This window comes from Macaca mulatta, chromosome 12, assembly GCF_049350105.2.
Source record: "Macaca mulatta isolate MMU2019108-1 chromosome 12, T2T-MMU8v2.0, whole genome shotgun sequence".
Classification (NCBI taxonomy): Eukaryota; Metazoa; Chordata; class Mammalia; order Primates; family Cercopithecidae; genus Macaca; species Macaca mulatta.
In genome coordinates, this window is record NC_133417.1 from 47830436 (window position 1) to 47844063 (window position 13628).

General features: G+C 38.7%; 1 protein-coding gene across 1 annotated transcript in view; it reads left to right on the top strand.

Annotated features, from left to right (window-relative positions):
• The first annotated feature begins 895 nt into the window (after positions 1–895).
• Positions 896–13628, top strand: part of KYNU (kynureninase) — a 166529-nt gene continuing 153796 nt past the window's right edge. Inside the window, exons 1-2 of the mRNA XM_015110049.3 lie at positions 896–1186; positions 8763–8950. Coding sequence (XP_014965535.1) covers positions 8782–8950 — 169 coding nt within the window. The 5' untranslated portion in view covers positions 896–1186; positions 8763–8781. The remainder of the gene's footprint in view (positions 1187–8762; positions 8951–13628) is intronic.

The following is a 13628-nucleotide window of genomic DNA, read 5'->3' on the forward strand; positions in this document are numbered from 1 at the left end:
CTTTTCCCTGGTTAATTACTCCTATTAAAGTAATTTCATGCACTTTATCTGCCTCTCTTGGAAACTGGAGAGTGGTACTTTCTGTCTGGTTTCTTAAGATTAAAAAAAAAGACAATATGTCACTTTTGACTTAAGTGTCATGGTACCTATGGCTTTCTACCTGCATGGTTTTATCATCTCAATAATCTTGGGAAGAAGGTATTTTTAAGTTCATTTGATAAATAGGAGACCGAGCCTCCACAAGGGTTAAGTGAATTGCTCAGGGTTATACAATGAGCACTTGATAGAAATGATTAAATGACGCTTTACTTGATTTGTTGTGGGTGCTAAACAAAGCATAGGTGTGCAAAAGTCATTCAATTATTCGGGCACAGTCTTCATCCTTAGTCCAAATATCGAAAGTCTTTGCTCTTAGTTTTTATAACTACAAGGATATTCATCAAAAGACGCAAGCTCAAGAATAAGCCTAAAGAGGTAGTCAAAGTAGAACAAAAGACAATTCACAGACTTAAATGAACAATTTGCATTAATGAAGTTTGCCAGGCTAGTTTCCACTTGAATCTTCAGATTTTCTTTCTTCCTTGATTTAACTGTCCAGATTTATTACCTAGGAGTTTTTTTTTTTTTTTTTTTTAATTCACATGTTAGGCAATAGAATGTATTCTGGAATTGAGAGCCTATTTTAAATTTTTGACTAAAAAGTTTACCCATTAAATGTCAGAGATTCGGCCATCAGACTGAAAATTCTCAGTGTATTTAACGGAGGGTACTGTCTCAAAAATCCAGAGCTCAAACTGAAGAATTAAGGCAAAATTTGGAATTTAGCTCTAGGACAAACTCATCAGTTCAGGGGTCAGAGATTTATATCGTTAAAGGACAAGTGCTTGTTTACCTGAGTTTAAAGAGCAAAGTTGCTTCTGGAAAGAAGCCCTCACTGGAGGCTCTGGCATTTGAGATGGGGGGCAGGAGCACACGTTGCTTAAATTTCTGACAGTGGCTGGAGATTACAGATTGGTTAGAGGAGAGGAAGTAAAGTACAAGTATGTTTATAAATTCTCCACTGGGTGGAGTCTGAGCAGTTCTTTGAATTTCTTACTCTAAGATCTGGCCTGTACATTTGCAAGGAATTCTTGAGAGCTTCCTGGACAGATTCTGGGAGCCAAGCACCCCATTGGAATCCTAGCTGGTAAGCTTGAGGCACTGATAAAAACTCTCTACCCTAATGTTTACTCCATGTTTTTTCCAAATGAAACTTCTGTCAGCTAGAATCCTTGTCACAGTGTTTTAGAGTTGTTGTTGTTTTTTTTTTTTCTGCTGCTCTCTTCTTTTTTTTTCATATTATTTTTGTAAATAAAACTGGTATGAACTTCCTAAAGGCCCTGCCTTTAGAAATGGGTTAAATGAAGAGATCTTTACCAATGTAATGGAAAATAACTGATGTCCATAGTGCACTGAATGTGGTTACATTTGACAAACCAAAGTTAGTCCTGTTCTTATTTGAGTTTAAACGGCAAGATTAGGTCAAACTCCAGATGAGGGAAAGATATTCTTAAACAGATTTTAAGTCTACTGTTTTCTGGTAACTTTAATTGTCTTATGCCGCTAGTAGTCATACTAAATATTTATTTAGAGAAGTGAAAATGCCTATTCTTGAACAGAGTTTCTTCCCCTTTCATTTTATGAAACCTAAGAAGAGAAAGTTGATACACTTTTAAAAAATATACTAGATTTTCTTTTTTCCTTTCTGCTTTTATTTTGAGGCCAATGGGGTGTTATTTAATAGTAACACTGAAACAAATGTATTGATTTCATTAATGTGTTCAGAAAGTAATTCATATCCTAGATATGAAATATACACTTGTAACACAGTAATGTTACCCATTTCTCAATGATATGCCTAAAGAATCTTGCTGAATATGCATATTGTTTTTCCTGTTTTCTTTATTAATGAAAAACTACACACTTTCTCGACATATTTTTAAGTGAGGTTCTAAACTTTGAACTCCTATGTACAATTTGCTTATTTCAGGCGTGAATGTGAAACTGTGTAAAGATTAACTATTGGACACTCACGGCCATTTATTTAACTATTTAGCCCTAAATCAGTGGGTGACTAGGAGATTCTGAATTCTGTTATTTTCTTAAAATCAATCAGTTTTTAATTATTATACAAGCTTTTTACTTTAAAGTTGTAGCTGTCTAAATAAAACTGTGAAAGCACAATTTCCAAACCTCAATTGAAGGCACATTGGTGCTGTCCATCAGAAGGTATTGATAATTTAAAAAAAATTACGAACTATCTTTTATCTTTTTATAAAGGACCTAATGTCACTTGAGTTTAACCATAATCCTCTGAATAAAGTAAAATTTAACTTTCAATAACATTGACATACAGAGCAGTTAGGTGACTTGCCTGAGACCATATGGTATGTATGTCACCTCTCTTGATAAAATTAACATTAAATATGTAAAATTTGAAAATTTGTAAAATATGTAAAAGTCGAAGTTTTTAAGAGTTTGGATTTAATGTCTTCATTTCAAAATATGAGCATGTCACTTTATTTGCAAACCAAACATGGCATAACATTATGGCTTGTGAACACTAATTGTCTTAGCTGCTGGTGTGAGTGCAGAATTAAGCAGCAATTAGTATGAGTGAATAAATTGCATCCTTAGAGTGAGTGCACTGTGCTATCCTGGGAACTAAAGACTGTATTTGAGTCTATGCGAAGTTGTGCACAGTGGTGCAGTAGGGCAGGGTGCTGTCATTTGGAAGGCTATGCCCATGAAGTATCTCAAGGTACTCCAGATGTGTACCCAGGAGCGTAACCAGCCTCTTTTAACTTTTGCCTAGCTGAAACTGGACTGGGAAGGATGGATTAAAAAGGGTAAATCGGCCAGGCGCCGTGGCTCAAGCCTGTAATCTCAGCACTTTGGGAGGTCTAGACGGGCGGATCATGAGGTCAGGAGATCGAGACCATCCTGGCTAACACAGTGAAACCCCGTCTCTACTAAAAAATACAAAAAACTAGCGGGGCGAGGTGGCGGGCGCCTGTAGTCCCAGCTACTCGGGAGGCTGAGGCAGGAGAATGGCGTGAACCCGGGAGGCGGAGCTTGCAGTGAGCTGAGATCCGGCCACTGCACTCCAGCCTGGGCGGCAGAGCGAGACTCCGTCTCAAAAAAAAAAGCGGGGGGGGGGGGTAAATCAATTCATACATAACTTGTGGTCCTTTGCAGTTTGAGTGTAGGACTGAAAAAAGAAGCCAAAGAAAAAGGGAATGAGCTGAAGAAATACACACACACTACACACACATACACACACACACTTCAGGAAGCAACATGCAAGGAAAAATAAAGTGAGAGGTTCAAGGCTCCGATGAGGAATTGTGCTCTGTGCGTTCCATTCATGGGCTTTGCCGAAGACCAGCACAATGGACGCAGCATCTCAGGCATGGTTAAGTACCCTACTGTGCACTCTGCTATCCTTTTAGTCCATTGTTGTTTCTACTCTGTCTGTGCCAGGGTTTCATCTTGATATGGAGGAAAAGGATTCTAATGCCTCAGGATTATTACAAGGATTAAATAAGATACAGATAGAATGATGCTAATGAGTATCATTTTTAAAATAAGGAAAGCTGAAATTTATTCAGAATATGTTGGTAACAAACTAATCTCTTTAAGTAACCCCACTTAGAGTTTAAAGTCACCTCCAATGAACTCAAAGGGCTGACTTCCCAAAGAAAGTCTCAAATAGAAGGCAAACTCTCTTGATTCTGAATTTCATTAGAAATGTTTGTCTAAGTCTTTCTCATATGGTCAGAATGAGAGAGGGTGTCCTCCTAGTAATATGTCATTATGTCAAATAATTCATCAACCAATTTTGTTTACTCTCTCGAACTGCCACTTTGGCAGCAGGGGTACTCTGTCTAAATGAGGTGTCTATAAAGATAAATTAAACATGATTCAGGCCCCCAGGTGGAGTTCAGTTCAATAGGGTAGAACAGCAACTCAGTCCAGCTACCATAAGTAACATGTTTGTAATAAGACTAATTTGATAGTAAGGCAGAAAAACATCTCATGGAATTTTAGGAATAGCCAAAAGATGGATCCCCTAGAGCCTTGCACATAGCATGTTTCATGAAGGATTCAGTGACCCTCAAGATGGGCTTGTCCTGTCACCTTTTCAGGAGACATAGCTGCTCAATCCCTGGCCATTGTGTAACTAAGTGACTCTTACTTGCTGCTGCAATCACTTCGTGCTTTTCATGCTTTAACAATCAGTGGTTCTGTTTTCTTTGAAAAGTGAGTCATTCTATGACAGTATTCCTCCTAGACCCTAGCATTTCATAGCTTCTATACGTGATTATTTTAAATTCCAGCTCCTGTACCTAACTGAATGAATAAGCATATCCCGCAACTCAGATTCCTGAAAGAATTTGATTCTATGCTCAGCTAAACATCATCACTGTTTGGTTAGATCTTTTACAGCGAATAATTCACAGATTTTTGATGAAACTATGTTGTCTTGAGTGGGTAAGTGTCCAACAGAGGTCTAATAAACTATGACCAGGCAATTAATAATGCCAAGTTGGTAGAGACACGGTGATGTCTCTTCAAAATGCGGGTTCCTTCATCAGAAATCATAACCATTTAGAATCGAGTTTTAGGCATAGCAAATGTTTTCTATCTTTTCTAACCATACATATGTCCAAATAAATATAGTGCCTGGTAGAATGTATTATTCTCTTTTTTTTTGGGGGGGGGCTTGCGGTATTTCATACTAGTTTATTTAGGGGTTCCATTTTCCCTCCTCAATAGATTTGATGTATTTCTCATATGCTTCGAATGTATTATTTTCATAAGTAAAGTACATAAGTGTGCTCCTAATTGTTATTGGTGTTCAGAGGAAGACAGGCTACTTTTGCCTGAGACATCGTAAGAGGCCTCTTGAAGAAAGCATTAGAGCTAGGTCTTTGAAGGTTGGCTGGAATCCAAACAAGTTGAAGGGGAGCAAAACGTTTTAGGCAAAGGAAATGGCATGACAAAAATCACAGAAATAGAAAATTTCATGTGGAGGACAAATCATACTTATGGTCAGATGTTGAAAGCACCATCCGTCGATGTTGAAATCCTACACTTTTGTACAGAACCATGGATTGAAGCAGTTAGGAGTCACGACTGATATCAAAGTAAAAAACATGCAATGATGAAGCTTGGTATCTTTGTCTAGGAATATAAAGAATGGCTTATCAGTGGAGACCATGATAATTGAGAAAAGAAGAAGCCCAAAAAGTATAAGAATGAAAATAGAGAGTGCAAGAATAATGTCTGTTTTACTGGCATTATGTAACACTCAGATATGCACCTCTTTATTACCAAACACTGTGTATGTTAGTTAAGGTAAAAGAGGAAGGGAGGCAGAAGAATGGAGATTGAATTGAATTCTAGAGCTTCAGTTCTGTGTTAGTTTTGGCCCCCAGGGATTCTAGGCATTAAGTACAGTCTGAATTGAAAAATATTAAACATATCTTGTGATCCAATATTCCCCTAAGTTATAGACTCAAATATCCAATGACCAGCTTGACATTTCTACCTGCATGTTCAATACTTATTGGAAACTTAATATATCCTAAATAGAAATTTTTTAAAAAAACAGCCATGATCTCTTGCCCAGGATGGAGTGCAGTGGTGCGATTAGCTCACTGCAACCTCAAACTCCTTGTGTCCTACCTCATCCTCCTCAGTAGCTAGGACCACAGGTGCGTGCCAGTGCCAGCACATCTGGCTTTGTGTGTGTGTGTGTGTGTGTGTGTGTGTGTGTGTGTGTAGCAATGAGGTCTTGCTACGTTGCCCGGGCTGGTCTCATGGCTCCAAGCAATCCCCTGCCTCGGCCTCCCAGTGCTGGGATAACAGGCATGAACCACCACAACCAGTCCACTAAACTGAATTCCAATTTCCCTCCTCAAAATGTTTCTTCCCCAGGTATTTTTATTTCATCATATTTCACATATTTGCCCATACCCCAAAGCTAAAAGAAAGTTCCTTACCTGTCCTCACTAGAAATCATCTATCCGCCAGTCCTATCTACTTTTTCTCCAAAATGTATCATAAATCCACACTCTTCCCTCTACCTTTGCCCTCATCACCAAATTTAATTCACCACCGTTTATCTCCTGAACTACTGTGTTAGCCTTAATTGGTCTACCTTTTCAACTCTTTTTTAAAAATTTTTTTAAATTATACTTTAAGTTCTAGGGTACATGTGCACAATGTGCAGGTTTGTTACATATGTATACATGTGCCGTGCTGGTTTGCTGCACCCATTAACTCGCCATTACATTAGGTATTTCTCCTAATGCTATCCCTCCCCCATCCCCTCACTCCACGACAGGCCCCGGTGTGTGATGTTCTCCACCCTGTGTCCAAGTGTTCTCATCGTTCAATTCCCACCTATGAGTGAGAACATGCGGTGTTTGGTTTTCTGTCCTTGCAATAGTTTTCTCAGAATGATGGTTTCCAGCTTCATCCATGTCACTACAAAGGGCATGAACTCATCCTTTTTTATGGCTGCATAGTATTCCATGGTGTATATGTGCCACATTTTCTTAATCCAGTCTATCACTGATGGACATTTGAGTTGGTTCTAAGTCTTTGCTATTGTGAATAGTACCGCAATAAATATACATGTGCATGTGTCTTTATAGTAGCATGATTTATAATCCTTTGGATATATACCCAGTAACAGGATGGCTGGGTCAAATGGTATTTCTGGTTCTAGATCCTTGAAGAATCACCACACTGTCTTCCACAATGGTTGAATTAGTTTACACTCCCACCAACAGTGTAAAAGCATTCCTGTTTCTCCACATCCTCTCCAGCACCTGTTGTTTCCTGACTTTTTAATGATTGCGATTCTAACTGGTGTGAGATGGTATCTCATTGTTTTAATAACTCATTATGGAGCAAAGTGATTATTATTTAATGTAAAATTATATCACATTACTTTTCTACTCAAAACTCTCCAATGGTTTCCCATTAAACTTATAAAATTTCAAATTTCTTTCTGGCTCCCAAATTTCTTTGTGACTACCTTCTGCCTTTGCTTTTTGCATATCACAGTTTGTCATTCCTCCTTCCCTCTTTTTCCCTCCCTAATGCATTTAGTTGAACAAGCCAAGCCCATTTCCACCCCAGGACCTTTGCACTTGTTGCCAGCTTCCTCCAGGTCCAGGTCTTGACATGATGTAGAAATGCTCATCTATCACTTTCTCAGAAAGATAACCGAGACCCTTTAAGGTAGCTCTTCCACACTCCAGTCACTCTGTCCCATTACTCTGCTATTTCCTCATAGCTCTTAAATCTGAAACTACATTGTTTTTCTATTCTTCTGCTAAAATTAAACTGTATAAGGGTTGGCACTTATGCACTCTCTCATACAATGCTGTCCTGCCAGTGCTGGGAGCCACATAATAGGTACCAAATAAATATTGGTTGAAAGAGTAAATAAATGCATAAATTAAATGAAATCAGCAAAACTATATGTAAATCTGGCCCAAAGAAATTTTATTTCCTGCAATATCATTTTGTTCAATTTTAAAAAACCAAACTTAGGAGAAATATAAACAAACAAGCTTGGGTGAAGTTTAAAACATATGTGATTAAATCTCCATTGTCATTTAACCTTTTCCAGAAAGTGGGAAATGTCGCATGATGATTAAACAGAATACAGTGTGGTTTCAAGAAACATCAAACAGTCCCGTTTGTTCTAAGATAATACATATGGTGTTGAAAAAGAAAAAATTTATAATTATTAACAGCAACAGGTGGATGAATCTCTTTGGTATTCATATGAACAAAATACTAACATTTTAAGTAAAGTTACATTTTCCATGAATATGATTTTCACTCACAAAACAGGATTTTGTTCAGGTTCAATATGTCCATAGTTTTAAAACCATGATCCAAGAACAACTGGGAGTGGAACAGTGGAACTGGGATCTGGAGAAGGACAAGCTAAGTGGGATGCTGCTTTTTTACACTTTGACAAAGATCGTCCTTACCATTATCTCCTCATAAGATACCTAGAGGAAAAGGTGATGACGTTATATATATTTGGAAGCCACAAGTGTGGTACATGTTTCTAGATAAGAAGAATGGAATGAGCTAACATTTACTGGGAACTTACTCTGTCCTGAGCACTATTATCTAATTTAATCATTTCATTATCTCTAAGTTACTATTTTTTTGTTTCTCTTTTCTTTTTCTTTTTTTTTTTGTTTTTGGTTTGTTTTTTGAGACAGAGTCTTGCTCTGTTACCCAGGCTGGCGTGTGGTAGTACAATCCCAGTTCACTGCAACCTCCGCCTCCTGGGTTCAATCAATTCTCCTGCCTCAGCCTCCCGAGTAGCTGGGATTACAGGTGCCTGCCACCAGGCCCAGCTAATTTTTGTATTTTTTTAGTAGAGATGAGGTTTCACCATGTTGACCAGACTGGTCTCAAACTCCTGACCTCAAGTGATCCGCCCACCTCGGCCTCCCAAAGTGCTGGAATTACAGGCGTGAGCCACCACACTGGACCTATTTCCTTCTTTTTATATATGAGAAAAACTCATTCACGGGGTTTAACGCTGGTTGGTTAAGTATATTATTCCTGAGGTTGGGAAAAGGGGAGTCTTCGTGAAAACAAAAGGTGTATTACCTAAAAGGCTCATTTTCTGCAGGAAAATTATGGTGGCTAGATTATGTTTTGTTGTTCTCTTTCAGTTTTAGAGAACAACTTGTAATGGAGCCTTCACCTCTTGAGCTGCCAGCTGACACAGTGCAGCGCATTGCGACTGAACTCAAATGCCACCCAACGGATGAGAGGGTCGCTCTCCACCTAGATGAGGTAGATAAACTGAGGCACTTCAGGGAGTGCTTTTATATTCCCAAAATACAGGATCTGCCTCCAGGTAAGAATGCTGGGAAGGTTTTTAAATGTTATTTATTTATTTATTTTTGTTACTGCATGTGTTTATTATAATCTTTGAAAATCATTGTGCTATTACATAATAGAGCCGTCGCAATTATGTTTGAAAAGCAGAAGGTCCCTGGTGTTCTCAATCAACCTGTCAGCCTACCTTAGCCTCAAATTTTCTGTTTTCTCCCCTCCTCTGAATAAAATACATACAGGGTACTTATACTGTCAACTACTTCTCTGAACAATCGAGTGACTGATTGAAAATTATAGGCAGATACATTTACTTGTTCTCTAAGCACTTGGGATTCAAAGAAATTATTTTAGAATGCAATATTAGAATAGCTCTTATATTCTGGCACTTAGTTTATAATAATGTGATGTTTGTCTTAGAGAAAATATTATTTTGTGACCTGGATATATCAGGAGGGATATTATTTGAATAGCCGTCTTTGCATGCTGTAAAGATGGCGAGTGTAAGAGCAAGAAAAGAAACAATGAATGCCCAACAAATGCATACTGCATTTTAAAATAATGTAGTAATCTGACTCTGTTCTGGGTTTGAGGAAGTCGTTTACAAAAATAAAACATAGGTAGCAAAGGTATAACAATAAATAATGATTCATCATATTTAACTTTACTCCATTTTACATTAATAATAAAGGTTCCCAGGTTGAATGGAATTAGTCTACCAAGCTGGGTTTCACATCCTTTATAATAGTCTGATTCCATTTTTATTCAGATTAAATAAGGTACAATTTTGGATACAGTACTCAGGATCCATGAAGATCAGCTAGTAAAATTTTAGGATGTCTGGTTTGTATAACACTAATATATACCAGGTAACAAATGTTAAAACACCTATTTGTCTTCAACTATGTACCCAGCAACCTATAGAACTCTGGAAGAATGAAAGAAGAGAAATACCTGTATCCTACTTAAAATTGTGTAGTATCAACTGAGGGAGACATGGATGGAAATGACAGCTAGAAGAGACCAAATAAAACGAGGCTATAAGTGAAGTGATCTGAGACCACAGAAGAAAAATCTTCTAGGTCATTCTAGAATCTAAAATTAAAAGAACATTTTGATTTGAATCATAAGGGATAAATACTGCTAATGAGTGAATTGTGAGGAAATAAAACTTAGGAAAGGAATCCTCAGGGAAATGGGAGAGAGGGGGCTTGGTGTTATGTGCATCACACAATGTGGAAACCTTTAGAAATAGCGAGGACCCACGTGAGACAAGTCAGGTCTCGTTGATGGTGGCCCTGCCCTGATGTGCTCTCTGGCCTACAGGACTCCTGTACTGAGTCAGAACCCAGTTTAAAAATAGCATTGTACAGTCTGGCGCGGTGGCTCACACCTGTAATCCCAGCACTTTGGGAGGTCGAGGCAGGCGGATCACGAGGTCAGGAAATCAAGATCATCCTGGCTAACATAAGAAACCCCGTCTCTACTAAAAATGCAAAAAAGTAGCTGGGCGTGGTGGCGGGCGTCTGCAGTCCCAGCTACTCAGGAGGCTGAGGCAGGAGAATGGTGTGAACCCGCGAGGCGGAGCTTGCAGTGAGCTGAGATCGCGACACTGCACGACACTGCACTCCAGCCTGGGTGACAGAGCGAGACTACGTCTCAACAACAACAACAAAATAGCATCGTACCTTACTAATCACCGGGAAAATGCACATCAAAACCACAGTGAGATATCACCTCACACCCTTTTCTATGACTACTATTAAAAAGTGCAGGGTATAAATATTGGCTAGGATACAGAGTGATTAGAGCCCTTGTGCACTGTTAGTGGGAATGTAAAATGGTGCAGCCCTGTAGGAAAGAGTATGGCAGTTTCCTCAAAAACCAAAGAATAGAATTACCATATGATCCAGCGATCTCACTTCAGGATATATTGCCAAAAGAATTAAAAGCAAGATCCCCAAAAGACATTAGTACACTCGTGTTTATAATAGCATTATTCGTAATAGCCAAAAGGTGGAATTAACCCATATGTCCATCAATGCATGAAAAGACAAGCAAAATGTGTATACATATGATGGAACCTTATTAAGTTTTAAAAAGAACCATGCTACGTGGTTCACATGAATGAACTATGAGAACATCATGCCAAGTGAAACAATCCAGATGCAAAAAGAAAAATACTGTATAATTCCAATTTTACCAAGTATCTAGATTGGTCAAATTCATAAAAACCGAAAGTAGAATGGTAGCTGTCAAGAGCTCAGAGAGGGAGAAATGGTGAGTTACTGTTTAATGGGTATAAAATTTCAATTTTGCAAGGTAGAAAAATTCTGGAGATTGGTTGCACAACAATGTGAACATACTTAACTGAATTGTACACTTAAAATTGTTAAGAGAATAAATTGTAGGTGCATTTTAGCACAGTATTTTAAATATTTATCAAAGTAAAAATGTTTCCCCCTTTAAAAAAAAGCAGAATTCGGCCGGGCGCGGTGGCTCAAGCCTGTAATCCCAGCACTTTGGGAGGCCGAGGCAGGTGGATCACGAGGTCAGGAGATCGAGACTATCCTGGCTAACATGGTGAAACCCCGTCTCTACTAAAAAAAAAAAATACAAAAAACTAGCCGGGCGTGGTGGCGGGCGCCTGTAGTCTCAGCTACTTGGGAGGCTGAGGCCGGAGAATGGCGTGAACCCGGGAGGCGGAGCTTGCAGTGAGCCGAGATCACGCCACTGCACTCCAGCCTGGGAGACACAGCGAGACTCCGTCTCAAAAAAAAAAAAAAAAAAAAAAAAAAAAGCAGAATTCTACATATAATCACTTCTAGTATACTTAAAAGTTGACTTAGTATCCTAATTATAGGTATAACATTGATTTTGACTAGTTATCCAATAGAAAGTATCTCTGAAGAATTACAACCTTGGATAAGTCATTACTGATTCTTAAAGAGAAGAGATAGAAATTGGTTTAATAAAGAATTTAAATAATTTGCTTGTTTAAAAAATATAGTTTTGCTGGACACAGTGGCTCACATCTGTAATCCCAGCACCCAGGGAGGCTAAGGCTGGAGGATCACTTGTGTCTAGAAGTTTGATACCAGCCTGGGCAACATGACAAAACCCCATCTCTACAAATACTACAAAAATTAATTAGGCGTGATGGCAGGTGCCTTTACTGCCAGTTACTCTGGAGGCTGAAGTGGGAGGATCACCTGAGCCCAGTAGTTCAAGGCTGCAGTGAGCCATGATCACACCATTGAACTCCAGTCTGGGTGACAGAGCAAGACTCTGTCTCTAAATAACAATAATTATTCTAATAATTTTGAATGATGTAAAACGTTATTAACCCCAAGTGTTCTTCTACATCAGTGATTGTCAAAATGTGGTCCCTTGACCAAAAGCATGATGTTCACTAGAGATCTTCTTAAAAATACAAGTTCTTGGGTCCTAACTCAGAATTACTGAATCAGAGATTGTGAAAGTGAGGCCCAGTCTTCTATTCTAGATCAGCTAGGATGAGATTTTATCCTAGAGTTGGGTCAATTAATTCTCCTTCTTGCTATTCTCACTCCAGTTGCACCTTAATGTCTAAGGATTCATGTATTCAGCAAATATTTATTAGTCATCTACCCTACTCAAGACACTTCTCTCAGAATGGTTCAGAGAACCGAAGAGCAAAACTGTCACATACATACTTGAACGTGTATCTAGTATGACAATAGATAATAAACAAAGAAACAACTTAATCATGCTTTACCATCAGGTAGCGCTCTAAATGATAATGAGGACTGTGAAGATGAGGGTGTGGTCTTACCCAAGGAAGTGCTGGTGAGGTGCCATCTGAATAAAGATGACAGTGCAGTGAGGAAGTGAGCCTCATGGAGCACAGGTGAAGCTGGGCCTGGTCGTGGTCCAAGTTTATGCTGGACAGAGGTACCAACTCAGGAGCACATGATGTAGGGGCAAAAAGATAATCCATTTTTCATAACCATCACAAGGGGCATGGCTGATGTTTCTATAGCAAAAACAGCTTAGCAAGAGAAAAACCCAGGGAAAACTTATGATTTTATGCTAGGTCGAATGAAAGAAATGAATACATGTGACTAAATAGAATTGGAATAAAATATAATCTAACCGTAATCAACGGAAAGTGGTGGGGGTACTCAACAAGGCCTGTATTTTTGGATTCTTCTTGCTCCCTGTATGTAGCATTTCTTCCCTCCACATATAGGGCAGGGCACCTGTCATATGAAAGTCTATCAGGGAGAAGAGAAAAGGTCAGTGAGTGAGCGTTCTAGGTTTCAAGGTTTGATGTAGGAGAGGATTTCAGTTTCTTTGACTCACCTGGCTGCAGGTCACAGGGCAGGGGATTAGAGAAGATCAGAAGGACCTTGTTTCTGAGGCCCTCTCAATCTCCTTCAGTTCAAAGTACTCAGCATTCCAAGGCGCCGTATTTTAGAATATTATGTTCTGACCCCCAATGGTGTTGAAATTTCCTTCTTTTTTGTTTTGACAAGATGTAAATTCATCAGGAAACCAGTGTTTCTTATCTTATTAAAACCTTCCAAGAGTATCTAAAAATGATAAAGCATGTCAGATTGTTTTTGGAGACTCGCATAACACCAAGAAAAAACTTTCTTTAGCAGTTCTGAACAATGAAAAACAAAGAACAGAAATACACAAGTTTTGAGCAAATGAAA